Source organism: Prinia subflava, chromosome 9, assembly GCF_021018805.1.
Source record: "Prinia subflava isolate CZ2003 ecotype Zambia chromosome 9, Cam_Psub_1.2, whole genome shotgun sequence".
Classification (NCBI taxonomy): domain Eukaryota; kingdom Metazoa; phylum Chordata; class Aves; order Passeriformes; family Cisticolidae; genus Prinia; species Prinia subflava.
The window spans coordinates 6,407,346-6,434,931 of record NC_086255.1 but is presented as its reverse complement, the minus strand read 5'-3'; the positions used below and the strand labels follow the sequence as shown (position 1 = coordinate 6,434,931).

The 27,586-nt window shown below is 39.7% G+C and overlaps 1 protein-coding gene across 1 annotated transcript in view; it reads right to left on the bottom strand.

The window, feature by feature from the left end:
• The window catches only part of PDZD8 (PDZ domain containing 8), a 51,848-nt gene extending 24,935 nt beyond the window's left edge, over positions 1-26,913 (bottom strand). The window contains exons 1-3 of the mRNA XM_063405228.1: positions 25,870-26,913; positions 10,061-10,183; positions 6,565-6,667 (exon numbers count right to left, since the gene is read on the bottom strand). Coding sequence (XP_063261298.1) covers positions 6,565-6,667; positions 10,061-10,183; positions 25,870-26,765 — 1,122 coding nt within the window. The 5' untranslated portion in view covers positions 26,766-26,913. The remainder of the gene's footprint in view (positions 1-6,564; positions 6,668-10,060; positions 10,184-25,869) is intronic.
• Positions 26,914-27,586: the final 673 nt, after the last annotated feature.

Genomic DNA, 27,586 nt, shown 5'->3' with positions numbered 1-27,586 from the left:
GTGAGCACCAAGTGCCAATACCTTGCTATTTCTTAACAAGTATTTTGACTCACAGCCATGGGCCTCTTTTCCCCAACTTTTAACCTACTCCCAGGCTTTCTCTCTGGAAAAGATTTCTGTTCAGAAGTTACACATTCAGCACAGACTCCCCTTCTTCATTATTCTGGGAGACATAACTGTTCACCAGTGGAGGGAAAACAGCTGTCAACCTGCCCAGCTTCATGAGGTCCTGATTTGGTAGGGAAACATTGCAACATCACTAAAATCCATACAGATAAGAAAATTAGCTCTAATCTAGTTACTGCCTCCTTAGTAAGAACAGATCCCAGTCTCTGAAAAGAGATCTGAAAAGAAAAAAACTATTTTAGGAAAAGGGTGACTATTATAACGTTATCAGAGAAAATATATTTTAAAAGTAAACTGGAGGGCTGAAGAGCAGAATAAACTACAAACCAATGAGAACAGAACCAGCTTACTTTTCCAAAGGTGGCTGTAGATACCTGTTTTTAAGTAAGTCCCTCCCCTTCCACTTCAGCCACGTGAGGCATCCTCCAATCCAAGCTGCCAGCTCATCTGGCCATGCTACTTTGCAATAGGATCTAACAAAATAATTTAAAAAGTCATTCCAGAAATACTGAATTACCCAGAAACCACTTTGTCTATTCTGGTCAATAAAGCACTGTTATCTCTCTTACAATAAGCCATACTGTTTGTACAAACAAAGTTAGCTTTCATGCATCAGCCATCTATTTATTTAGCAAGATCAGCTATCACTGTAAATCAATTTCTTCACAAATGAGCAAGACAGCTGCTGTAAAACCTACTTAAACCTCTTTACTGCATTCAGTATTTGGACATGTTGCAGAACAGGCAGCAAGAATAGGGAAAAAAATGAGTCACCAGCACCACCATCCTGGTGAACTCTGAAACAGTCTTCACTTTTACAAGCATTTCTAAGGAAAAGGTGTAATTTATTGTTTACTTAATAGTTACGTATCTTTAAATATGAACCAGTACATTAAATAGCATGACAAGAAAAGCTTACAGTCAAACTATCAGGGTGATACATAAAATAGTCAACTGAAAGGTAGCTCATAGAATCTGTCCTACAGGTTGACTATTACATGCATAAAAACACAACAGGAAAAAATGAGTGTTCTTTTCATATCAGCTCCGTAGAAAGTACTAAAAGAACATAATTAATCCCTGAATAAGCCTCAAGTTTCATGTAACTTTTGTCCTAGAATAGTCATCCAGAAAATTCTTACTAAGGACAACATAACCAACTAAAAGGCTGGTGCCTCTTTCATGACTGTGACAAATCAGGAGGTCACTGCCATGTTCTCAGATGTCAACACCTGCCAAAGGATCAGCTTGGAAGACCTCAGCTGGGGAGACAGTATGATCAATGGCATCTGTAATACAACATGGCTACAAAATCTAATGGACATTTCAACTGGAATTAGGTGGCTTCAAATCAAACTTATTTCACTAAACAAGAAAAGTATCTGGTTCTTGAAGAACTCCTCCTAAATCCAAGGACCATGAATGAGCCTTGTTCGTAGCTCTCAAAGTAAGAGCTGGGGACGAGAAGATGCAAGAACACAGCACTAAGCACTGCTCAGCACAGCTTCTTCTCACTCAAGTTATTTTATCCATTAATCTTTTCATCTACTGTTTTAAATTTGATACTCAGCAAGTCAGATTTGTTGTAAGTAGTCAATGTCTGCAGCACTCCAGGGAAAACCCCAATGTTAAATTTGAACAAAAGGTGCAGGGAAGGGACGCCCCAGAATTGGATGCAGCACATGCAACATTTAGCACTGTCGGCTGCCAAATGCCAGAGTGTGGCAAGTTCCACTTTCTGCCTGCCCCAGAGAGAGTGTTCATGGCCAGGATGCAGCACAGGACAGCTTCTGATGAGCAGGTAAGAAGTACCAGGTCAGGCTGTGACTGGAATAATGGCACTAGGTTCTAAAGAACTGTATCTGAATGTACACTGAAATAAACACCTCTGTCAATGGGGTTTTCTGGTGTTTTTTTTTTTTTTTCATGTTCATATTCAACAGTCTCTAAGCAATAAAGAACTACAATGCATTTTCACAGAAGGTTGTTCATTAAATCACAGCAAAGCTTTCTGAAGCTCCAAGTCAAAAAGCTTAAATGTTTAGGCTGAGACCAAAAAAATCCTGATGGCCTTCAAGTTTATTTGAAAGACAGATTACAGAATATTATGTAAGGCACAAATCTCAGAACTATTCCCCATTGTATTTACAAATATTACCAAGTTTTACAAGATCATGAATTTTCATAAAAAGTGACATTTTCAGAAAGCTTTTCCTGCTTTAATCCTCCTTCTTTCTTTTGATAGGATTAAATGCTGAAATGGCAGGCTGTTAAATAAGCACAGTGAAATGCCAACTGTGAGGCATTTAACTCCATGTATTCACAAATTAACATTTCACAGTTACTTTAAATTTTGACATTATAGTTTAGTACCTTCAGGCAACTCATTTCAGAAGGTGCTGGATTTGATTTACATTATTTTTCATTTTAGATTCATATATTATGGTACTGGAATACCTTAAAGTTCCCCTTAATCCTTGATAAAGGAAATTTAGTTTTATGAAAAGCTGAGAAATATTGCTCTTTTCTTCATAGTGCAAAATTGAAAGATGGTGTTATAGGTCCAACCCTGGAGTTACTCCAGTGCTGACCACAGTGTTCAGAATGAACTGGAGAAAACATCAAGCAGTAGTCATAAAACAACACTGGGATGCATATCTTAATTCTTTAATTCTTTCCATTATTAGATTACTTCAGGAGACATTTGTGTGCTTCTGAGACAATTGCTACAAGAGTGAATCTTATGGGCTACCAGATGTGGCATTTTAGATGGAAATTTTTACTTTGCAGAACAAGAAATGCAGCTTCAGTATCATTAAAGTTAATATTTATAAAAGGGATTTAAAAAATTGTAATGAAAAATCCTACCAACAATAAAAAGCTCCAATACTTACTGCCTGTAGAAATAAGAAACTGTGGAGAAACATGAACCTGTGGCTATTCCTACAGTACCACCTCAGACAACACAGTTGACACCAGAGTTTAGAGGTGTTCCCTCATATTTTTCTTGGGTTGTTTAACTTATTTCATAATCAGTACTAGTTCTCTTGTGCTCCTGAATATCTATAAAAAAGACTTTATGAGAAAACTTGAACAGATACATTTTTGGTGTGCAGTTGAGAACCTCTCCCCATGACTTCATATTCTTACAACCAGTAAAAAGCACAAACCATTTACAGTTTACATATGTTTTCTGGGTATCAGACTATCAGAAGATACCAATCTCTTTGCAACAGTTTCTACAACTTCTAGAAAACTCCTTCATCTTTATCAGAAAAATCAGTATATAGATAAAAGAAACATGACTACAAAGATTTGCAGAGCAGTTCATAAGAAACAAGATTCTCGCTTCAATACAAATGCATTTTTGAGTCATTCTTCTCTACAGAGGGGGATCCAGAGGAAAGCACCAGAGAAAAGCACCAGCATCTCTAGAGCAGTCAAGGCACTGCAGTCAATGCACAGGGCACTACAAAGCTACCTCAGGTCTCTGCTACTCCTAGTTCATCTTCGTGTCCATTCTTCTGCCAGTTCTAAAGAAAGCAGGCTATATTTTCCTTTTATACATAAAAAAACTTTGATTTTTGTTGAAAAATCATGCTGTTCTTTCACAACACCACACAGGAAGTGTTGGCACTGGTAAAGTCACAGCAAGAGTCTCACCAAAGGTAGAGAGGGCCCAGGGTTCACTCTGAACAGATGTGCTCCAAGGGAAAATAGAACAATTCTTTTTGTTTGTAGAAATCAAGCTGGTCCTGCTGACTGGCAGCCCAGTGGACATAAGTATTCACATTTATGATACAGCCTCCACTTCATATCTACAAGCATGCACCTCATTTAGAGATATCTCATTACTTAACCATAGAACACCTGTCTGGTAATCCAATGCTGCTAATGCTAATTACTGCATCCTAGCCACACGTCATTTTTCCATAGCAATGCACTGATTAACGTTAATTCCAGCAGCATGTACTACTAATTAAGGTATTTAAGGATGTTTACATGTTTCACATGGGAATGTGCCAAATCACTCTCTGAAGCCTTACTCATGTTTCAGATTTGACAAACACAAGCCTGAGACACCTTTGTATTGTAACAGACACTTCAATAATGCTCTGGAGATATTCAATAACACAGCATCTTTTTTCAAAATCAATTGTGACATCTACTAATGTTCCATGAATTCTGAGATCAGATTAAAGCATTGCCAAAATTCATTATGAAGTATTAAACCTCTCTAATCTTTTATCACTACTACTAACACAAAAAGAATGAAAATGTCAGGAAGTATAGAAAGTTATGAGGATTTTCTTCAGGAACATTGTAGAATGTAGTCTGAACCAGGGGATGTACTGTCATGCCTTTGTGAGGCTTGTATAAAGTAGACCCTCTTAAACCAGAATGTATCTGCTAACTTTGCATTTCAATTTTGTCTGCTATTTCTCCTTTGTAGTTTCTGAAGTTGTTATTCATTCTGACTTCATCTCGAGTAAGTATTACACATGTGAGCACTAAAATAAGGATTTAATATTAGAAAGATATTGTGATCAACTACCTCATGGTTAATATTGTGTTAGGGCTAATAATCCCAGCTAAGGATAGGAGTGAACTTTTTGTTTGGAAAAATAACACAATTTTCTCATTATAACTTACTATTTAACTACTCAGTTAATATTTCTGAAAAGAACAAACTAAGTTCCAGTGCTAAATGTGTAAGCAACACTTCCCATTTTGTTGAGGACCTTTGAAAATACTCTTACCACTCAATAGAGATGTCCTAACATTTTGTAACATAGCTTGCAAATTTAACCAGCTTTCCTACAGAAAAGAGATTTCCAGGATTTCACTAAATCTGTTGAATATAAACTGAGACCCAAAACATAGTTCTGCAAGTTGCTAATTTTCAGTTTCTATACTGTTCCATATTAAGACTTTCAAAAGCAGGGTCTTTAAACCAGACCACCATTCCAGGGGCCTCAAGTTCAAGGTGGTTGGGCACCTGAATTGGTGTGAAACTGGAGTGAATTCTCCAGTGCCAGCTGAGCTTGAGATACAGCAGCCCAAAGGAAGGAGTCTCTGCTCTGGCAGGGTTTGAATGCAATGGAGGATTGCACCACAGAAAACCCCCCGTACACTGCGGGCCAGATTTCCAAAAACTTAGGGCATGTTTAAAAACTGCCACTCCACGTAAAAACCTGCCATTTCACTTTAGATACTGACAGAGAAGATGAGTTTTTAGAGTCTCTCCGTACTTTTCCAGTTTTAAAAGAAGCCATTCCACCCTCACTCGTTTCCTCCTGCTGCCATCTGCTGTCACAAACACACCAGTGCCACAGTGTCTGTGGAGCGTTTTTCCTTTCCTCGTCTGTTGATAAAGTGTAAAAGAATGTGTTCTAACATTGCTACTCAACCTCTAAAATAATCTCATGCTAATATGTCTAGATGAGTGTACTGGTAAATCAATGCACTGCCGCCTTTACTGCCAGAGCATCAACCCTGCAGACCTGTGCATGTTTTCACAGCTGTTGCTCAGCCCTGCACCCTTTTTGGCAAAATATAATATACAGTGAGCTGAAAACAAGTACCACAGCATTTGTTACAAGGATTTTAGACCCAATGAAAAGTGGAATTTCATGGTGGAAAACTGAATGAGATGTTGAAATTCTGGATTCTTGCTGCTCCAGTGGAAAACGATGCTGGTTTCCAAACTTCAGTCAGATGTAACAAAGGCACAGGGGCTTAAGTTAGTGGCACTCAGCAGAGGGTAAAATGCAGGACAGGGATTTTTGTTCCAGTGATTTCTTTACATGAAACTGTTAACATCAAGTCTTTTTAAAGCTTTGGGGGGTTTTCTTCAAGAAGCACACTACTTACTGCTCAGCACAAGCCCAATTCAATTTGATTACTACCACAATATCCCTCTGATGTAAAACTGAAAGGCTCCTTCATACATCACACCTCTTCTTTGAAGAAATAGAAAAAGGTCATTCTCCCCTCACACACACAAAAAAGGCAGGCAATCTGCAGTCTGCATGCTGCTAAACTCCTGTGATCAAGTGCAATAATTAGTAAAACCTTACCTTACAATACTGGCCAGGCAGAGACAGGTGAATCTTACTGTTTTCTAAACACTGCCCCACCCAAATACAACAGGACTATAAAATTTATATTTTCCACTGTTTGTTTTAATGCAGGTGGACAGCTGACAGTATATTCAAACCAGCTACAGTCTCAAACACAGCTGTGAGAACTGAACTCGATGTTCTCCATACATGTTAATTTGACAGTGGAATAAAAGTAAATAGCTGGTCTGCTATGTTTTGGGTTTGTTTTTTCTGTTATATAACCCATTTGTTTGCCTAAAGACACAATGTCTAGACAACATATCAAGAACACACGACAAATTGCAATATACAAAGATGACACACTTATTTTTACCGTTTTAATAGAACTTCTTGATTTTTCTTCCCAAACATTACTGCTCAGCTCCATTGTGCAATGAACATTTGTTTCTCTTTCATAGGATCCAAACATCAGTAACCTGAAATAGAAAAGCCTGTGGTAAGAACTGTAATACCATTACATATATCCCAGATATCACATTAAACTCCCTATTCTTCATCTACACACCATTACCAATGTGTATATGTAGAAGTCCAGAGAGAACAGATGGCACAGGCACAGCCTCACACCAAAGGAAAGACATTGCCACCCTCTAGTGGAAGAACTCAAAAATACAAAATATAACAATTTTTAGCTAAGGGGTTTTTTTGAGTTGACTTTTTTCCCTAGAGTGTTTTCCTTAATTTTTTTGGGGGGGGGGATGAGGGGGTAGGGGTTGGTCGGCTTGTTTTTAAATAAAATGTTCAATTGGCTTTTTTTCCATAAAGAGCTTTTGTTTTATTTTAAGAAGAGCAACAATAGCCACCAGAGTCTTCTACTTTAGTCTTAAACATCACAAAAAACCCAGACCATAAACTTGAGGCTATAGAACAGCAACCAAGTTGTTCACAGCTTATCTCACAGTAGCTGGAAGCAGATAAGTATTATGGAATAAAAACTTCAAACAAACCTTACTCATTCAACAGAGCTGTTAGATTTTAATTCCCCCCTAAACTTCCTATATACATTTGACAAGAACAGTTTCCAAGCTTTCATTCCAAGTATCTTATTTGTGATTCTGATGTGTTATACAACTCTTTAGATGATACAGACAAAAGCATTCAGAAAAACTTGTCAATTTTCTCCATTTATCTTGACAATGTTAAATAATGTTTCTAGGTTAAATATTTATAATCAAAAAGTGTAAATATACTTTGAAAATTAAGTAAAGCTACTGAAGATAACTTTCATCAATAATTAGAACTGGTAAAATTAGGACAACCTAAGAGCAAACACCTTTTGACTGTGACAGCTCTCAGGCTTGCTTCTGCTCACTTAGACACACTCTTAGGGAACTTTTCAGGGGCATTTATGGCCCCTCTAAAATATCAGCACAAGATCTATTTTGCTGTACTGGACAGAAGAACAAGCACATAAGATAGCTGAAAACAGGAATAGGATGATTTTTAGCCAGAACCACAATGTAAGTCATAAGCAAAACCAAGAGTCATATTGAGATTTCACCTTTCTTCATAGTGATTCTTTAAAAAAAAAAGCAAACCTCAAATTTAACAGCATGTTGCTTTGTCTTTCCTTTTTTCTTAGAAGTTTTAACCTAATGGCAGATAACAGCATTTTTTGATACAATTAAGTTCTTTGACGGAATCGCACTTTTTGAAAACTTGAGGTTTTTGTACAGGTCAGATAAAGATTGGCAAGACATATTCCTTAGTATTTGTTTACACCAAAGCTCCCATCCTTTCATTAATTTATGAGCACATTCAATTTTTCTTTCAACAGCATGACAACAAAAATTGCTATGGTCAAGCCTGCAATTAGAAAAGAAGTGTCAAAAGTACAAGTATTTGGTCATGTGAAGAATATAATTAAATTAAACAAGCCATTTATAACATAGAAGAAGTTTGTTAAATATTTTACCACTATAGTTCCACCACTGATGTCCAGATGTAAATGGGAGAAGCAGCAGAACTCTATTACCTGACTAGATAGAAGAGTTCTACTTCCAAATTTTGTAAAGAAGTCAAAGATCATCTACTGTACCAAGAAAATATGAAACCTTCTGGGGCACTGAGCAAAACTGAAAACCACAGAGAAATTAAAGCGATCTTTCATTCTGGAATGAAAATGAAAGAATGGAAAATGGTCAGGTCCCTATGGCAGATGGAAGTGCAAAAGGCCTGGATGTCAGCACACAGGGCTGCACTGGGAACTGGCCCAGCCAACCTTCACAGCAGCTCACAGAGGACTGGTGGAAAAGGGAAACTCCATCACTGTTACTTTTGTAAATATTGAATGTTTCTTCTTTCACCACCCAAATTCTCTGTTTCTTTTTCTATCTCATTAATTCCTTCAGATGCAAAGTGAGACTATTTACTCGCTGAGGGACTCTATGGGCAGCAGTCGTAGCTGTTTAGTTCAAAAAAAGAATGGGGCAAGTGGAAGATCTGAGGAATTACTGTGGGTCCAACAGTCACATCTCGTCTGAGAAGTGCCTGTTGAGACAATTTTCAAGTGTGTGTTGAAAAATTCCAAGCTGCATAAAACACTTGGATTATGTCAGACCTGACAAATCAGCAACTGCATCCTCTCCAGCCATCTGATAAGCATCTGTGACAGCTGAAAATACTGAGAGTTCAGAATGATGTCAGACTGAGCAATTCGAGTTCTCATTGCGAAGAAACTCAAGAGTTGATGCTGCACAGTGTTTCAGATTCAGGAAAGACAGTGTTTAAAAGATTACTTTCCAAACCAAGAACAACTGCACACAGCACAAGGTGGTCATTTTGGCCCTCAGGATAAAAACGAATGCACCACTGGGCTGAAATTGGAGAATTGCTATAAAGAGAAATTAGAGTTCCCTTACTCAGTACAGTGAAAGGGAAAATGCTCCTGGTGGCCAAGGAATAAAGATCATTGGATCATCACAAAGACAGGGAGATGGGTAAGCAGGAATTTTGCCACAAAAATATAACCACTGCTACCACCACAGAACCCTTAGATGCAGAGTATCTTCAGGAAATCCTGACCACCAATAAACTCCATTAGCACAGCAAATACAGCTCAAAAGGTTGTACAGGGCTACAGAAAGAAAGTGCAAAGAGGAGGTGATATGGGAATACAAGCAGTGAAAAGAACAGGTTAAAAAGAGTCTTTCTGCAAAGCAGTTTAGTTCATAAAGAGTACAACTGCACATGACTAGATCAAAGCCTTAGAACTACTTGGATAAGATCTAATATAAACCAAGAGGCCTGACAAAAAAACCCCAACAAACCAAGAGCCCACACACCTTTTCTCCAGCTTTGAAGAGAATAATATTCTCTTCAATGAATGAAGGAAATAGATTTTATTTCTTTCCACTATTTTGTTCAAGACCAAGAAAATAATGCTGCCTTATTAAAGTGATTTGGATTTATCTAAGTAAGACTGGGTGAAACAATTATTTCCTTTTGCTTACATAATACAGTAAAATAATTACAACATTCGTATTGTCCCAGAAAGAGACTCATAATTTGGTGAGGCAGAAAAGCAAACTAAGCAAATAAGAGGAGGCACAGATTAGCTTGTAACCAGGCAAAATTCAGAAAGGCAGAGGCTTGTCCCCACACAAACCAGAAGTGCCTCAGAAAATAACAGCAACTTAGATTTGTTCATTTTTACTTCAAGAAAGGTACATTTCTTGGTTAGAGTGCAATCATAACACCAAAGCTGCCACTTTGTGAATCAGAACTGGCCTACAATTATAATTACTACAAACTGAGGAAACACAGGTCCTTGATTAGTCAAGAATGAGCAGAAGTGCACAAAAATATACCTTGAACATTCAATTAATGTGACTTTCAGTCGACCTTCTGTCAATAGAACATCCTGTATAGAGAGGTCTCGGTCTTCATATTCATCAGGTGGCAATACTTGAATTGGGAAAAATGGCTTGAGTCTGAAAAATACAGAAGAAACTTCTCTTAATTCAAATTACACATCATGAGCAAACAAAAATATGAAAAGGGTAACAGGATGATAATGAATCTTTAACACTTTAAAAAGAGAAATACTGCTATTCCTACATATTCATTGGTCAAAAAGAAGGAGTAGGAGCTACTCAAGCTTTTTTGAAAGCAGCAGACTGGACAGTACAAACAAAAATTGCTTCACAGGAATGGACTGAATTACATCTATTAGCACAGATAATTCTGGGAAAAGGGGAACCTGGTAAAAATCACACAGAGTGTTTATGACTGCAAACATAGTTTAACAAAAGAGTCTTACTGCAGTAAATACCTTACCAGGTCTTTAAGTTTTAAGTTTATCTGCATAGACATCACAGCACAGAAAGATGAAAATATGCTATGAACCTAAAGCTTAAATTTTTATGAGAGTGTCATTGGTGCACCCTAATAAACAGCTCACTTCAGTTATGCCAATTGATTCTTCTCACACTTTGTAAAAAACTTTAAGTCGCTCTTAGACAGTCTTTTTGAATAAAAATAGACACAGGTATTCTAAACATTTGCCCTTGAGCTTTATTTCCCTCACTGCAGCATGTGATTCACAGGAAAAGCAGTTCATGTTCAAGATAACGTGTGTAAAACACCGACTATCTCACCACCTAATCCTCTCTCTTTGATTAGAAAATGCTGAGTTATAAATACCAATCTGGTTTTTTAGTGATAGTGCTCTGGTGTCGGCCACAGCCCTGATCCAAGGGAGGGAAGGAGGGGGAGAGGCTGCACAGCTGCAGCCCCATCCCACGGCTCACACACAGGCAACCCCAACAGCAAGGGCCACAACCCCGCACAGAGAACGGTATCACAGCATCTGTACTGAAGTTTTGGAAAAAAAACACCCTCTAACAGGGTATTCCTTCTTTCTGGCTTTATTTATTGCTCTCATTTCCTAGCACTGCTTGTGCCTTGTTTCCATCCTCTGTCAGGGATGCAGCCTCCCAGCAATTATTTGTGTGGAGACTTACAAATCACAGGAGAGGAGCAGCACAGCCTGCAGGATGTCTGTGCCATTTCAAGAGAAAGAAGTCTTTCATAAGTACTGTTTGCTCAACCATCAGAGGCATCTGCTTGTCACATTCGGAGATCACAATATGTTCAGGAAATAGTCACATGGAGCTGAACTGAAGAGTTTCAGAAACTCAAATAAATAATTAAGCATCCTTTAACTGTCAGCACACACTTTGGGAGGGAGCTCCATGCTCTGATTCAAGACACTTCGGTTCTGTGTGAGCAACAGCCTTGTACAGTGCCATGAGAAAGACATTTCTTTTGTTCTCTTTGTGAATAAACACAACTCAACACTCCAGCTATTTTCCTGAAATCCAATTCAACTTCTAACTTTAATTTGGTTCCAAGTTTCTCCCTCATTAACTCCTTCATGAAGAAAACCATTTTGAAATATGTCACATAAAAATACTCAGTTTTAAATACTTTCTTTTTATTTTAAAGTCTTGTGCATGAAAAATACGAGGCGATTAAATCACTCTGGCCATGGTTTAGGAGTATACCATAAACAACTAACTCAAAATATGCCTTGTTCAAGTACTAACTGATCTGGTATTTAATTATAATCTTCCTCTATTGAAGTTATAGTTCTTGAATTACTGAAGTAATAGCAAACATCACAAGGGTAGGGAAAAAACCACCAAGATGTTTTGATTCTACAAAACTTCATAGCACATCAGGCCTGGCCACCTCCCCACTCAGACCCACCTCTTGTTTCTCACTTTAAGGACAAGGAAGGGCACCCTGTTCCTGTTAGGAATGATTTACCCCCTCAAAATACAGACTTAGCTCAGATTTTGCTGGGCAAGCACACTGGAAAATAATGCCAAATTAAGTTTTGAGTGAACAGGTACTTGAAGGTTTGAGGATTTTTAAGCACTAATAAACTAATTTTCAATTAGTACCAGCAACTGCCAATATGCCTTCTCCCGAATTTATTATAAAGATAGTTTTCCATGGGAGCAAACTAACAACCACCATTCTGAGCTTCAATGACTTACTGAAATAAGATTTCTGGCAGGGAAAAAAGACAAAGGAAGAGGATTCACTGGGTTACCATGAACTCTCCCAATTTCTGCAAATACCATGTGTAAAAATACCATGTGTTGGTATTTCAAAGGCCTTTCACTTATGTATGCACACATCCTGCAGGCCATTTACAAGAACAGAAACTTGGACAAATCTATTCTAAATGCTAAAAACTAACCAGAAAAGCAAAATAACAGACTGAAATGTTCCAGTAAGGATGCAGACATACCCACATATACATTCAAACCAAAAACATCATCCTCAATTGACTTCAGAACAAAGTGTTAGTAAAACACACACTGCCAGCCTTTGCTGCAGCACAGAATAATGAACAATTCCCAGAAAAAGCCATTTTCCTTGCTAGATTAAGACAATGTTTACTGTAATTTTAATTTCTATTTTCAAAATATTTTTTTTAAAAAATATACAACAATGAATTAAAGAGGAATTAATTCTAAAATACCCATGCAGTTACATACAATAATATATAAAACACTTAGCAGTGTATGGGGGACTTTGTGCAGCACTACTTAAATTTTCTACAAATATGGGATTAAAATGCAGTCTCAACATCATGTTTAATTTACAAGAAGCACTTCTGTTCACATTCTTATCACCACAACTAATTTGCAAAATCATTAGCAAAAAAAAAAAACACATCACCTATTTCCATTGGCACTAGCAACGTATAAAGAACTGAATATCCCACATTAAATGCATTTTTAATGTTTTAGTGCTACTCTGAAGCCTTCTAAATTTATATAATAGCACTTATCTATTTAATTTACAGAGTTTGTGCACTTCCAAAATTAAACATCGGACAAATTACTATTTCCTGTAGATTTCAATTACATTTCAGGAAACTGAACTGTTGTCAGAACATTTAAGTGCAAGACAACACTATTTCTTTGGAAAGCCTTTCCCACTGGCAGGTGGTGAATGAATACAGACCCAGATGGGGACTGCTCCTGGTGTTGTAAAACCAGGCACAGGAAATCCATGCCTGACGCAAACCTGTGAGCTTCTGTGCCCTTTAAAAGCAGGGCACACGTTCTTCCAGAGCCATCACCCCTCTCCTTCTGTTTGGCAGGACTGAGCAGGCCAGCGATGGATGCTTTCTTTGCACAATGTCTTTAAAAGTGCCTTACATTAAATGCTTTTAGTGTTTTTTCGACGTGTTCTTAAATTACCTGATTCCCTCCACAAACTCATCTTATTTGTCCAAAGGGCTGAAATTCAGACAGCACACTATTAAGAAATGCTAGCTCAAATCTGTCATTATTATGAAGAGGAATATCCATCAGTCAAATTTCACGTGACATTTTAGCAAGTGAAAAAAAACCAACCCTACATAAACAATATTTAAAAGAAGTTGTAGCATAGCTAGTGTTTCTAAACAAATATTGCAAGATACAAACAGCAAAAATTCCTCCTTCACATGAGGAATTAGGAGATGATTATACTGAAAGTAATTAAGATAAAGTTACTGAATTAATATATAGGATTAAAGATGGACACTAAAATAGCACCATACTAAGCTGTTCCACGCACAAAGCACAGCAAAAATGTTTCCAGCCACTGCAGGCAGCGTCTCCTTGCCATGAAGGACTTTACAGACTCCACTCATGCCAAGCCTCAGAGTCACTTCAGTGGCTCATTTGCTCTTCAGTGATTCATTCCCCCTCATCACCGCCTCCCTCAAAGTCCAGATCAAAAGTGTATCCAGAAAAAACCCAAGCACATCGAGCTTATTCCCAGCATTTGGAGTGCTTTCAGGCCCTGAATGGGGAGAATTCTCCCTTCCAGTTGTCACTTCTGGGAGGCAGAACTCGTCTACTTGGAACAAGTCTGGATTTAGTGATTTAATTTTAAAGATGTCTGACCTACATTCCCTTTAATTTAAATTCACTATTCTGTGATGACTGTTTTGTGGCCCTTTAGCCAACTTTTAACAGAAAAGAGGACAAATCTTTTATACCTTAGTTTAATTAACCTAATCCCCAAATAATCTGCTCCCCTCGATACCTACTTAATATTTTTAGTTGCATGAGGAAATCTATTGAGAACTACAAAAAATATTGATTTATCTGGTATGATAACCATATGTTTCTGTGTCTGCTCATTGCATCAGTTAATATCCAGAATCACAGTAAAAAAACAAAACAATAAATTGTTCAGAGCTAAACAGAGACAGGAACAAAATTCAAAAGTTCTCAGTATTCCATCTCCTATTGGAGAAGTAGAAAGTCTTACAGTTTCATTTCTAAGTGCAGGAGGAGGTGGGATTTTGTTGAGCTTTTGCTAAGAAGTGAGAACATTTTTCTAGAATAAGTTATAAGAAAAGTTTTAAATTATTCTCTGGTTTTATAAAGGAAGTTTGGTCCCTAAAACAGTGTTTAAAATTACTGAACATCAGTTTAAGACCACATTAAACACTTGTATGATATGAATTCCAGCACTACTCTATTGACATAAAGATTAAACATTTTCAGGTTTGGGAATTTTTAAGTTACATTAACTGAACATTTGAATTTTCATAAAAAGCAAAAAGATTTTAAACCTCAGAAGAGTCAATCGAACAGAAATGCAAGCATCTTTAGCATAAAGCTACTTTGAATGCATTGCAAGTCTTAATTTTCATCTAGAATGTTAAGGAAAATTCTATCACAATCTAAAGAGAGACTGTGTTTAGAAGATTTCAATTTTGCAATTGCTACTGTATGTGAAAATTCTAGTACCTAAAATACTGTTGAAAGAATAACTACTGGATTTATTTTCAGTTTGGAGATTAATCAAAAGGTTTAATTAATGAGACAACAGAATTGACTCATTTTTAGATTGTGTTTTTCACCTAAATCACAGAAACACAAGTCAGGCACTTATAACGCGAGTAAATTTCAAAGAGTGATTGGGACCAGATATTTTAAGATACACAGTGCATTTAATTTAAGATGAAGTTTTACTTCCACAAAAATTCTAAGATATTACAATCCACTCCTAAAAAGACATGATCACCTTAATAATATTTTAAAAGTACTTATCAGCTAGCATTTACGCTTACCAAGTATTATAATGTAAACAGCTTATATCATTCTTCACACTGAAGATAAAAAAATGAGGCTCATCCTTATTTCGAACAAAAAGAAAGGTAGTGGTACTGGTTTCTTTATAGATTTTACAAAATCAATTCTCCATTTTCCACTAATTTCTGCAGCTGAACTGTATCAGTATTCACACTCAGGGAGACTTTAACAATTCAATTCAAATTATAGTAGATTTCTATAATGAATAAGACTAATATCAGCTTTACTCACAGCCATGAAAATCTGACTTACAAGTTGCCTGAAAAAACATTGCAACAAGGAAGTGTTTATTTTCTAGGAAGTTTTATTGTAAACTGCAAATCAGATCTAGTAATCCACCCACTGTCTTACAGGATATTCTGCCACACACATGTAGGAGGCTCATACACACAAGTTCTCAATATAAGAACAGTCACTTTTTTAAAAAACCAAGACCTCAAAAGAAAAAAAAAAATGGAAGGATTTTACTATTCTCTTTTTTTCTTTAAAGAAGTTTCACACATTTCCAGATTCTTAGTCTTCTTTCTTCTCAGTAACTCTGAGGTATATCTTGAATCATACACTTGAGACAAGACACTTGTCAAACTTCAATTTGTTCTTGACTTCCACAAGAACAAATAAAAGAATAAATGCAAACAGTCTAGCAGCGTCTTCGAAAAAGATCATACTTTTTTTTTCTGCTTATATGACAGCAACTGCAAATATGACGATATGGTTTTACTGCCTGCATTGGAATAGTCACAGGTAAAAAATAAATTTTACCAAAACTTCTTTCTTATCAGCACAAACCAGATCAACTTGACCATTTGCACATTTTTTTGCATTTCAGGAACATTAGCTTCTCAAATTCTAAATTAAAAAAAAAACTCAAACAGCTTTGTTAACTCAGTGTAGTCAATGCCTGTTTGATCCCTGAGTTTTCAGGTTCTGTTGATTCAAATTGAGGGATGAAAATCCTGCTGTAATTTAGACAGAATGAAGACAATTTCCCTGTCCAGCCAAAAAGCTGGAATAACATGTTGTGGCTTTGCTCCAAATGGGACAGAAAATACAGAATCTGCTTATGTTTATGTAGAGCTGAAAGAGAAGCAGGTGTGGTTTGGCAACCACCTTTTAGGCATTCAAGGAAAACAGCAGCAAGAAAGAAAATAAAAAAGCACACACACAAATAAATAAAACCCAAGCCACACCAAAACTCTACCTTCAGCCAGCTGGATTAGAGATTAGTCCCAGTGACTGAGGTTAGGCAAACATTTGCTTTTGCTCACTTCAGCAGAATGTTCTCCCATAAGGAGGTCTCGAGGCTCTACAAACATCACCTGTCTGCAGTCCTGGCTAGAGCAAAAGATGATAATGTTCTATTAGAAGCCTAAGCTCTGAGCACGACTCACTCGTTGAGCTCAAGAGTTTTAATCCTCTGCTCTAAACTCTAGCCTATATCCATGTGGAAAAAGTGACATCTCTTAGGCTGCTTAGACAGAAAACAACTCTCTCACTGCTGAAAGCAGTCTCTGACAGCTGTAAACCAAAAGTGAAAAAATATTTGTATCTGTTGTGAATTCTAGGCAAGAGAGCTTCCCAAGGTTTATCTTCACTCCTCCACTCAGTTCTAAAAATGCTCAAACCGTGGAAGCTTTTCCTCAATCTAAATTTATGCAGTCACTTCTGACAAGACAGAAGATGCTCCAATTCACAGCCCGGGAGCTCAGGCTTAGTGGCAGCATTTTCAAAGCTGAGATGACTGACAGCTCACCCTGAAGCTGTGAGCAGCTGCCGTGTGAGAGCTCAGTGACTGCAGCGTGGGGAGGGCACAAAGGGACCCAGGGACACACCATGGCCGTGGACTTGCCAGCTGACCCCCAAGCAAAGATGACACCACAGGCAAGTCACAGCACTTTATTAATAGACCCGTACAGTAAACAGGATCAACTAACACAGATGCATGGTCTGGACACGACCTTTGGCACCACTGCTGACATTCAAACACAGGAAGGGTTTGTGAGGTTAATTCACAGGAAAGACTTTCCAAATCCTGCATCACTCATGGCAAGTTACACTTAGTTAGGATTTGAGATTACATTTGATAAAAGCAGCTGCTCAAATTATGAATTTGGATAGTTTCTCTAATTTGCCCTTCATTCAGAGGAACAGAGGAAAAGAAAAAACGAATTTTTGTAGTATTGTTTTAGAACAATGCCACTGCCTAACACTGCTGTTCCCACCCCACCTCCCTTTCTAATTCACTGGGCTCTTTGCTTGGAAACATTAGGCTTGTTTTGTTTCTTCTCAAGTTTTGTCAGCAAGTATGCAGTTATTCTTAAAAAAACCCCAAACCCTAAACCAACAAAAACACACATCACTACTGAAGTTTTTGGAGTCATTTCCCCTGGTTAATTACTTAGTAATTATTCACCAAGCCAGATCATTCAGAGGTGATCCAAACACCACCAGGAAGCCCCGCGCCATGTCACCACAAGACTGCGATCTTCCATTTCTACTCTTCCTGTTTGAGCTCAGGCAAACAGGGATAAAGGCTTAATAATGGTTTAATAATGGTTTAAACCATTTACTACACAGGTGACATCCATGAAAAAGTCCAAAGTTTAATTTTTACTACTCAGTGGGTTTCCTTTAAGATACTATATATAAAACACGTGACAGGCTATTTTTCACAAGTTTAAACATAATTTAAAGTATTTTATATATGTGGTTGTAGTTACTATCAGTATTACTATCTTCACTGGCAAACATCACATAATCTTGTACTTAATGCCATTACAAAACTAAATTTTAATATTTGTACACATTTCCATGTGAGTGAGCATTTTTCATAGCAATGCTGCCATTGATACTGATGCAGGAAAACATCCTGCTTAGCATCAGGTCTCAGGTAAGAAACTCAGGAACAAAATATATGTGTTATGATTTCCATTAGATAGCATCAGATCATTTTTAAAAGACAGAAACTAAGAAATAATTTTTTAAAAATTTATGTCTCAAAGTGTCCCTGGTTTTCACCTAAAGCAACAAAAAATTGCCAAAAAATTAACTCCCAAGTGATTATCCTAATTTAATTTTCTGCTAGTCATATCTGACAATTAATTACTGTCTATGAGTGTGTGTAACAGTCTGATTAACTATCATTAGCTGATCACTGTAATACACTATTTCAGACAGAGCTTTATGACATCTGTAAGCCCTCAAAAATGTATGAACTGTATTGCTGTAGTAGAATTCCTCATGAAACAGCTTTAATGGAGAGGGCTGGGGACACTGCTCCTCACAGGCCATTCTGCTGAACTCCAGCAGCACTGAACAGGGAATTAAGATGTTATGAAGTTGTACACAAATTATCTATTCATGTAACCTACCTATGTGGGTTGCTAATTTCACTCCATACTCAATTTAGAAAATAAAGCTTATTAATCCTAGAAGTCTTAAATTTAAAGTGTTTTGCTATACGCTAAAAAAATAATAATATCAAGAATACCCAAATGTTGAAACAGTTTTAAACCAAACAAGTGTGAACACGAACTGTAAACACAGGCGCACACTGGGTGACTTGAGGCCATCTCTGCAGGAATGCAGAATAAGCAGTTTCCCACAGAAAGCCACAACATGAAAGGACTAGCTCCAGCTGTGAATCCAGCAGCTTGAGGCTGAGCTTCACCAGCACGGCACTGCTCGACCCACTAAAACCTACTGTCCTTACCCACGCTGCTTTTAAGAGCTTTCTGAGCAAGTGTCGTTTGCCAATAAAAGATTAAGTGTTTCATGCACTTAATATATAAAAATAGGTTTGACAAAAAAGACTCCTACATTTTTACATCCAATGAGCTACTGAGAGCTGTATTAGCTACACATCTTTACAGGTAAATTCTGTGTCTTTGTTTCCTGAGGAAAAGCCAGTGTTCAGTTCTGTGTGACAAGTGGAGAACATGAATCATACTATCTATGCACAGAGTCTAAAAATCACATTCTGAAGGTAGTTCAGAATGGCCCAATTCCAGAGCCTGAGCACACCTCCCTGCTCCAGCACACAGGCTCAGAACCAAACCCAGACATTTCTTAGGTGCCTACAGTTCAGTAAAGTGATTAACTCCCACATATCCTATATTTTGAAATAAGGTACCTTTAAAAAAATAAACACTACTACTGCTTATTTCATATCTTATCTAAATGCTTTGAAAGCAACATAAATTAGGACAACTGAATAAAAAGCTCCATATTTGATCAGTTCAAGATCAGAGTCCACATGAACAGAAATGTGGTCTCAATGATGGTGCATGCAAAACTAAATACTATCATCAAATACTAAATAAATCTTAGCAGATTTTTTCTGAGTCTTTATTCACTATCCACATGAAAGTTCAATGCAGGACTAAGATCAAGTAACTTCTAATACAAACCAGCAAAAGATTAAATGAAGTAATTTTCTTTACATTATTATTGTAGAGTGTTTTATATACTGTTGCAAGGAAGAAAAATTGAAGGAGGTCCTATTTTCATGTCAGACCAATTACACTGGTTGGATTTCTACCTGCAGCAAAGGCACATACTAATCACCAAAACATATTCCTTCATCCTTTATCTTCATCCATCTCTCCCTCCAGCTGAGATTTTCTCTTTGTCCCATTCCTCTGGTCTCCCAGTTTGTTCACTAACCCATCTCAAGTCAGCAATGTGTTAGTTCCTCACCCTTGTAGGTAACAATACAAAATATAAGATTTGTTGACTAACCACAGAAAAAGGCTCACTCTTAAGCTGAAAAGAATGCCACCTGCATACTGGGAAATGTCTGGTATGTAGCTGGTCACTCATTAAATCTGACTTTACTATGAACAAGTTTCAAACTGGCATTCTTTCAGAATTTAATCTTTTCAGTGTGAATACTCATGAAGTGTTGGGGCTGGGGAAGACAAATAAAAATGTTTCAAAACCCTTAGAACCAATGGATTTGAACTTGCTAGCTACATAAGATTTACATACAGACACGGAACCATATAATTTCATACAATCTTAAGAAACTTGTACTTACTGACCCTCCAGAAATCAAGTATGCCTGAGATGGAGCCCTCACAAAATAAAACAGTAAAAAGCTCTGCACCACAAAAAGCTGCCTTCTACATGTAGTACACTTGAAAAAAAAAGAAAGTATTTGCTGTTCTGAGGTTTGGTTGTGTTTATTGTGAGTCAGGTTGCCTACAGACCCATTTATCCAATTCCTGTAAGACAAAGAAAAACTACTTTACCATGCACTATAAAGATAACCTTCCAAGTATGAAACTACTGACTACAGATACATCTGCTGAATGAAATTATCACCACTGTGCCATTAGCAGAGTGGTCTGTGCTGGCATCACTCAGGAGAGTATCTCTGGGACAGTCTGAAAATCTCAGCGCTGCTTTACCATCCATTTTTGCAGAGCAGGAAAGGACTCAGATCCTGGAAGCTTTCTAAATGCTTTTGTACATAGATGAGTTTTGTACCTAAAATAAGCATGGCATTAAAAAACCAAGTAATTAGAACCAACAAGCAAACCACCCTTCTTTCCTTTCAGCAGCAGTAGGAATGAGAACATGCTCCACTCCAAACAGGAGTGTCTCACAGATTTAACTAGTGAGAGATTCAGATCAACTACAGTAGAAATCCACTCAAAAAGAAAAACCCTCCCTTTGCAGCAGCTACAGAGAAAGTCTCTGAAGCAAAGACATGATCACAGTCCCAAGATCTGATTATTTCTGGTACTCTTGCCTCATCATATGAATAATACATACTTGTTTTAATTTTATACTTTTTCCAATACCTCCATTTCCTCATTATGAGGTAATTTCTATTGTAAAACACACTTCAAATCAATAGCTTTTTACATTACTTCTAGGGTTTAGTTTTGCCAAAAATAGGAAACTACTATGTAACTCTCAAATTGCATTCTATAATGCTAAATAAAAATGGGCTTGTCTAATTGTTCTTCCCAGAGAAATTCAATACAGCCCCAGCTTCCAAATAAAGCATAAAATTCTTTAACATGACTAAATATACTGCAAATGATCAGTTCTAAGAATAATTCATGCTGGAAGTGACCAGATGAGGTCATCTAAACATCCAATGGTGGAAGCAATGTTTTGTGAGAATACTTATAAAGAAAAAAAAGTTACTCCCCTCTGTGGTAGCATGCATTAAAATAAAACAGATTTTCTCAAAGCAGGCTAGGATCAATACAAAATATTTAGGTTTTTTAACGTAACAAGAAACAGTCTTCCTAAAATATACAGAACTGACCCACTGCTTAGGCAACACCTGGTCTGCTTAGAATCTGAATGGATGAACTTGAGATGTTCAATTTAATAACAATAAAAAAAAAAGCAGCTGTCAGGCTTTTTTACATCATTGGTTAAGAAACCAGGAAGTTAAATTCTGGCAGAAGAAGGACTTTGTATATACTCAACAGGCACTGTATCTTCTTTATGGCAGAGTGTATTTTTATTGCCTAGAAGGAACCCAAACACCAAACCTCTCTAAAATCTAAAAGCTAGATCAGGAGCTGTGCACAAGAGCAAAAACACACCCAACTATTAAAACCAGGCTGGACACAGCATAATGAGTGTACTGATAAACCTGAGCTGAGGGGGCACAGCAAGGCCGTCACCGTAAGCAACTTAACAAAAGGTTAATGAGCCAGGTAGAGCTCATTAGAGAGCTAACACAGATGAACCCGTGACTACTGCAACAGCACCAGTTGGAGCAAGGAGACAGACACCTGAAATAGTCCTTACTCTGTGCCTCTAAATCCTAAACACGCTATGGCAACGCAGGGAACTGCAGCTTAGTGTTAACCACTATAACAGCCACTATTAAAGGGCATGATAAAGTTAAAACCAACATGAACAGTGTCTACAGCACTAAAGAACTGTTTGGGTGTACACAATGAAAAACCAAAGGCTGGACTCAGGTCACAAGATAAACTCCACTTTGTGCTGATATTCATTGCCCTGCTCTACTGAAAGAAACCTATGAAAACAAGATTTTAGATCTTCCCCACATCTGAACAAGACACTGCTCTGACATACCAAAATGTTTGCAGAAAAGCTGTTTGCATTTCTATTATAAAGCAACAAATACATTAATATTAACTACAAAAGCTAATATTGCTATTATCAATAGAATTGCATAAATCCTTCATCAGTGACAAAAAGAAAAAAGAAAAAAAGAAAAACCCAGCCTACATTCACTGGATTTTAGCAGCAGCCTTACATCCAGGGATTTACTCAAATTCTACTACCCAGGATAGCAATTCCCATTCAATGGCAGAGCAGCTACAAAACAGAGTGTTTTGCCAGACACAAACACATTTATTAAAGAGACAGAGAAATGTGATTACATGCTATTAGAGTAAAACACAAACTACTGCTTATTAGTTTAGACATAAAGTGCAACCCTTCTTTTTCAATTAGTAGACAATTGCTTTTGTGGCGAAAAATGTGTATAAAATGCTAGACAAACTTTAAATGCACTTTCTAGGCTACACTGCCTTTCCCCATAGACTCCTGGATTGCAGCAGGAATGCAAGATGCCTTTTACCACTTTCAAGGTAAAGTTATGCAGATCACACAAAGTCTGTAGAAATGGATGATACAAAATATGATCTTACTCATCACTGCTGTGCTGCATAAATTTTGTACCTAACTGGAAAGAATACAAAGTACTTGTGTAGTAATTTGGCTGTGGCAACAGACAGCACACACATGAATATAAGTTTTTTAAATACAGTAATTTGTAACTAAATAACAGAGGAAGCCAAGATCTGGAACACAAACTTAGTTAGGATGTTCAAAATCAACTACTGGCAAAAGTTCTCTTCACATGTCATTCACCACCCAGTAATAACCTCTAGAAGTTGCCTAAAACAAAAGACAAAGAAAATGCCATATTTTTATATGCTAATTAACACCTTGAAACAAGGTAAAACTCTTTGTGGGCTTCAGTGTGGAAGCCAACAGAGTAGCAAAGTGCCCCTTTTAACCAGATGAAGAGACTCACACTCCAAGTACTTTTGTTAAAAATGTTGTAACCACAGCTATTCAAAGTTTTATTTACAAAGTTACTTGAGCATGAGTAGGGAGACATTAAAAAGGTTTTGAACTACACATGGAAGCAAACAACATGTACTTAAGGACATATAGGCAATAGGAAAAAAGAATTGGGAGAGAATAATCACATTCCATGTAGATGAGAAACTTTTAAGCTTTAAGTAAGGCAAGAGGTTATTAGGCAGTTGTGAAACTCCTGACTTTCTCCTATTTATTCTTTGCTAAGAAATATATTAGCATACCATAATCCCAAATCCAGTGTAATCTTACAATTCTGTTTAAAGCCCCACTTTTGCATCTTATCAGCAAGGGACTTGATTTTCCAAGCCAGCTTTCAGCAACACCTGAACTCTCAGCTGTGCCACCACCTCGGAGTGTATTATTATTACTACTCAGCTGTTACCAAGTGTGGGGATTCACCTGCCTACGCTCAGCTGGGACACGCTGGGAAAGAATTCATAGTTTTAGTCTGTGTTCCATAAAACCCTGGGCCACTGTGAACAGCTAAAGGTTCCCACCTGAAGCTTCAAAGGCCATGTCATGGACAGCTGGAATACCAATGATCCAACCTTCCTTCCTCAGGACAATTCCATTAATGTGCACCGAGCTCTGTGCCCTGCCTTGGTGCCCCTTCACAACAAGGCGGCTTGGAATGAAATGTTCAGTACATGGCACAAAATGTAAAGGTCAAAAGCACCATAGCAGAGCTGGACACTGTTTCACTGAACATCAGTATGGAAATCAGCTGTGATACTGCATTTTCCTCTGAAGCATTCACAGACTCCCAACCAAACAGAACATTTACAGTTACCTGTTAATTCTTCATGCTTCATATCCCATCCTTACTGTCAGTTACCTTCTATCATCACACTTATCATTTGTCTCAGGCTCAGCACTCTGCTTCTTGCCTTATTTGCCCTTCCAGTCCCTCACACACGCCTTATTCACTCTTTATGGTGACAGAAAGTTTGAAAAACACATGGAAAATTGACTATCTCCAACTAAACGATGAAAACACCTCAGTGTTCAGAGGCAAAGTGAAGATGTCTGTCTGCATCTGCTGAAGGGGAGGAGCCCCTCATCACAGGTTGCACAGGAACCCTAAAAACTTCTCTGGGGAGTGCAAAAGTTCATTTGTTCCTTCCAGGTGTGCTGAGAGTGCTGACTCTGCACCACGACTGGGCTATCCCAACCTCTCCTTCAGGCTCTTCTCCACAATTTACAGCTTCACTCTTTCCAAAACGGTAAGAGAATGGAAGCAAACTTGCCATGACAGCTTTCCTGCTGTCCAGGGACTCTTCTGGAGAGCAGTTCAGTATCCCAGAACCTGAATGAACCACTACATTACTAGAAAAAACTACTTACTGCCCTGTCAGGGCTATCCAAATCTTGGATATTTTAAATATCCACTTTCATGAGTGCACTTAGAATTCAGTCGCAGGGGAACCAGCTGAAAAGGCTTCAAAAATTACACCACTACAAAGCTAATTACACTTCAAAATTCATACAGGCGTTTTCAGTTACACATCTTTCATAAATTTCAGGGAAAAGGCTTATTGCAGAAGAATATGGTAAACAAACCTAAAATCTTTACTTAACACATAAAAGCTACAAAGAACAAACAAAAGGCAAAGGGAACATGGTATGCTAAGAGTGGTAAGACAACACAAACACAGCACCTAAGCAAACCTAATAAATTCAGTATCAGCATAGAAACAAAGCGAATATGCCTCTTGCCATTCTGCTACAGAAGTATCAGTGCACATTTCATTATATTCACTATATAATGAAGTCTGTGCTGCAGTGTGTGCATTTGTAAAAGAAAATGTACTATAACATTAAAAGAAAACCAAACTAAAAACCCAAAAGGTCTCTGAAGGTTTAGTTACCACAGCAGTGGTGATAGTTCTCTGATCAACTTTCAGCTTCCCCCAAAATTACCCAGCGAATTAAGCAGACCAGAAAAGAAGCAGACTGCTTATTACTCCTTAGACAGTGAACTCTACCCTTTCTTATATTAAGCAATAATCACCTCACCTCTAGAGGTACGCATCAGCCACAAGTGCTGCCCTGGTGGCCCAGAAGCCTGGGAGAACACCCCAAACACACACACTCTCCATGGAACCACCCTCCTACACCTTCCCAAGAGGATACCACGGTCCTATTGTCACACACCTGACCAGATCCCCAAACTTCTCATTCGCATTAATTCTGCCACTTAGCTACACCCAGATGACGGCACGTAACAACCTCACTGTGCAATGGCCTCTTCACCTGTTATAAGTGGAAAATGATCCTTCCTTTCATGGAAAGCTTCTGCCAGCAGACAAGCAATGCACCGTGCTAAACACACATTAAGCAATTCTGCTGCACACCACCCAAAGTAACGCTGAGGACGCAGGACAACTCACCTGATTTTATAATTGGGTAAGGTGTGCTTGCGCTTAATGACTTTCTTGAACTGGTTCACTATGATGGAAGTGAGCTGAGGCATGGGCCTCCCTTCGAACTGAGACTTCACCTCAAAGAGTATCACGGGGTCGTCCATAAATGAGAAGAACCAGTGCGTGAAGGGCAGGCGAGTGAAGACCAGCTTCAGCTTCCCCATCACCCGGGAGATCTTCACGAACAGGTAGGCCGACTTGCCGAACACCAGGTCGGCATCGATGGCCAGGTGGAAGCCACCATTGTACTCCAGGTCTACCTCGAAGCCCAGCTCCTCGGGACAGCCCTCCTCATTGCACACCACGGGCCGGATGAGCTTCACGGACTTGAAGACAGGCAGGACATTGCCGAGAGACACCTCCCTGAGGCTGAGCCCCTCCAGCACCTTCCCTGTCATCTTGGCCTGGAGCAGCTCCTCGAACTCCACCTTGATCTTCTTGATGACCCAGTCCCTGACAAGGGCAGTGTCCCTGAGCTCCCTGAAGAGGAAGAGGAAGATGGCATTGAGGAAGTGGCACGTCTCCTCTCGGGAGGAGGGGGCTGGAGGGGGCTCCGGCTGCTGCTGCGGCTGCTGCTGCTGCTGCTTGGGGCCGGGCTCGGCGCCCGGGGCGGCGGCGGGGGGAGAGGCCGGGGCCGGGCTGGGGGCTTGCTCCGCGGACGCCGGGCCGCCGGTCGGCTCCGCGCCCTGCAGGTATTCCCTGAGGCCGTGCTCGGCCGTCACGCGGGCGTAGAAGATGCCGCCGTAGGCTCTGTCCGCCCCGGGGGGTTCGGGCTTCTTCCAGTAGACGAGCAGGAGCTGGAGCAGGAGCGTGAGGCAGCAGCCGGCCAGCGCCGAGAGCAGGATCACGTACAGCAGCGGCATCCTCGGGCCTCCGCGCTGCCCCGGGCGCGCCGCCCTCACCGCGCCGCCGCCATCGCGGGGGTCGCGCCCGCGCCCCGCCGGCGTTTAACGGCCGCGGCCGCCAGGGGCCGCCTCATCCGGGTCCCCCCCGCCGCCGGCGCGGGGCGGGGCGGGGGCAGCCAACCAGCGGCGCCGGCCCCGCCCTCCTCGCGCTGCGATTGGCGGGACCGGAGGGTTACGTCATGGCGCCGCGCGCCGCCGTGGCGTCACGGCGCGGCGGGCGCGTGCTCGCGGGGGGAAGCGGCGTGGGCGGGGCGGCGGCGCGCGGAGGGGTCACCCGCGGCCGTGAGGGGCGGCGCGCGCTCCCGAGAGCGAGCCCGGGGCGCGCTCCCGAGAGCCGTTCCCAAGGCGCGCTCCCTGCGAACGCTACCAGGGACCCCCTTGCTGGGCGCACTGCTCGTACCCGCTCCCGAGACTTGCTCCCGGGGCACGGTCCTGAGACCTTGTGCCGGGGCGCGCTCCCGAGACCACCCCCGGTGCTCGTTCCCCTGATCTGCTCCCCGGGCGCAGTCCCGACACCCGCTGGCGGGCGCGCTCCCGAGGGCTGTGTCCGGGGCAGGGGAGGCGGGCACGGCACCGCCCGTGGGAAGGTGGCCGGTGTCGGTGGCGCTTGGTGGCCCCGGGAGCACCGAGGGGCCGTGGCGGAAAAGGACATTGAGCATCTTCAGAAACGGGCGGATGGATGGGGTTGTTTGGGTGAAATTGCTCCAGACCGGGGCAATGAGATAAAGTCTGTTTCGTGGGTGTTGTGTGACTTCCTAGAAACCTCCTTGTTTCCTGCT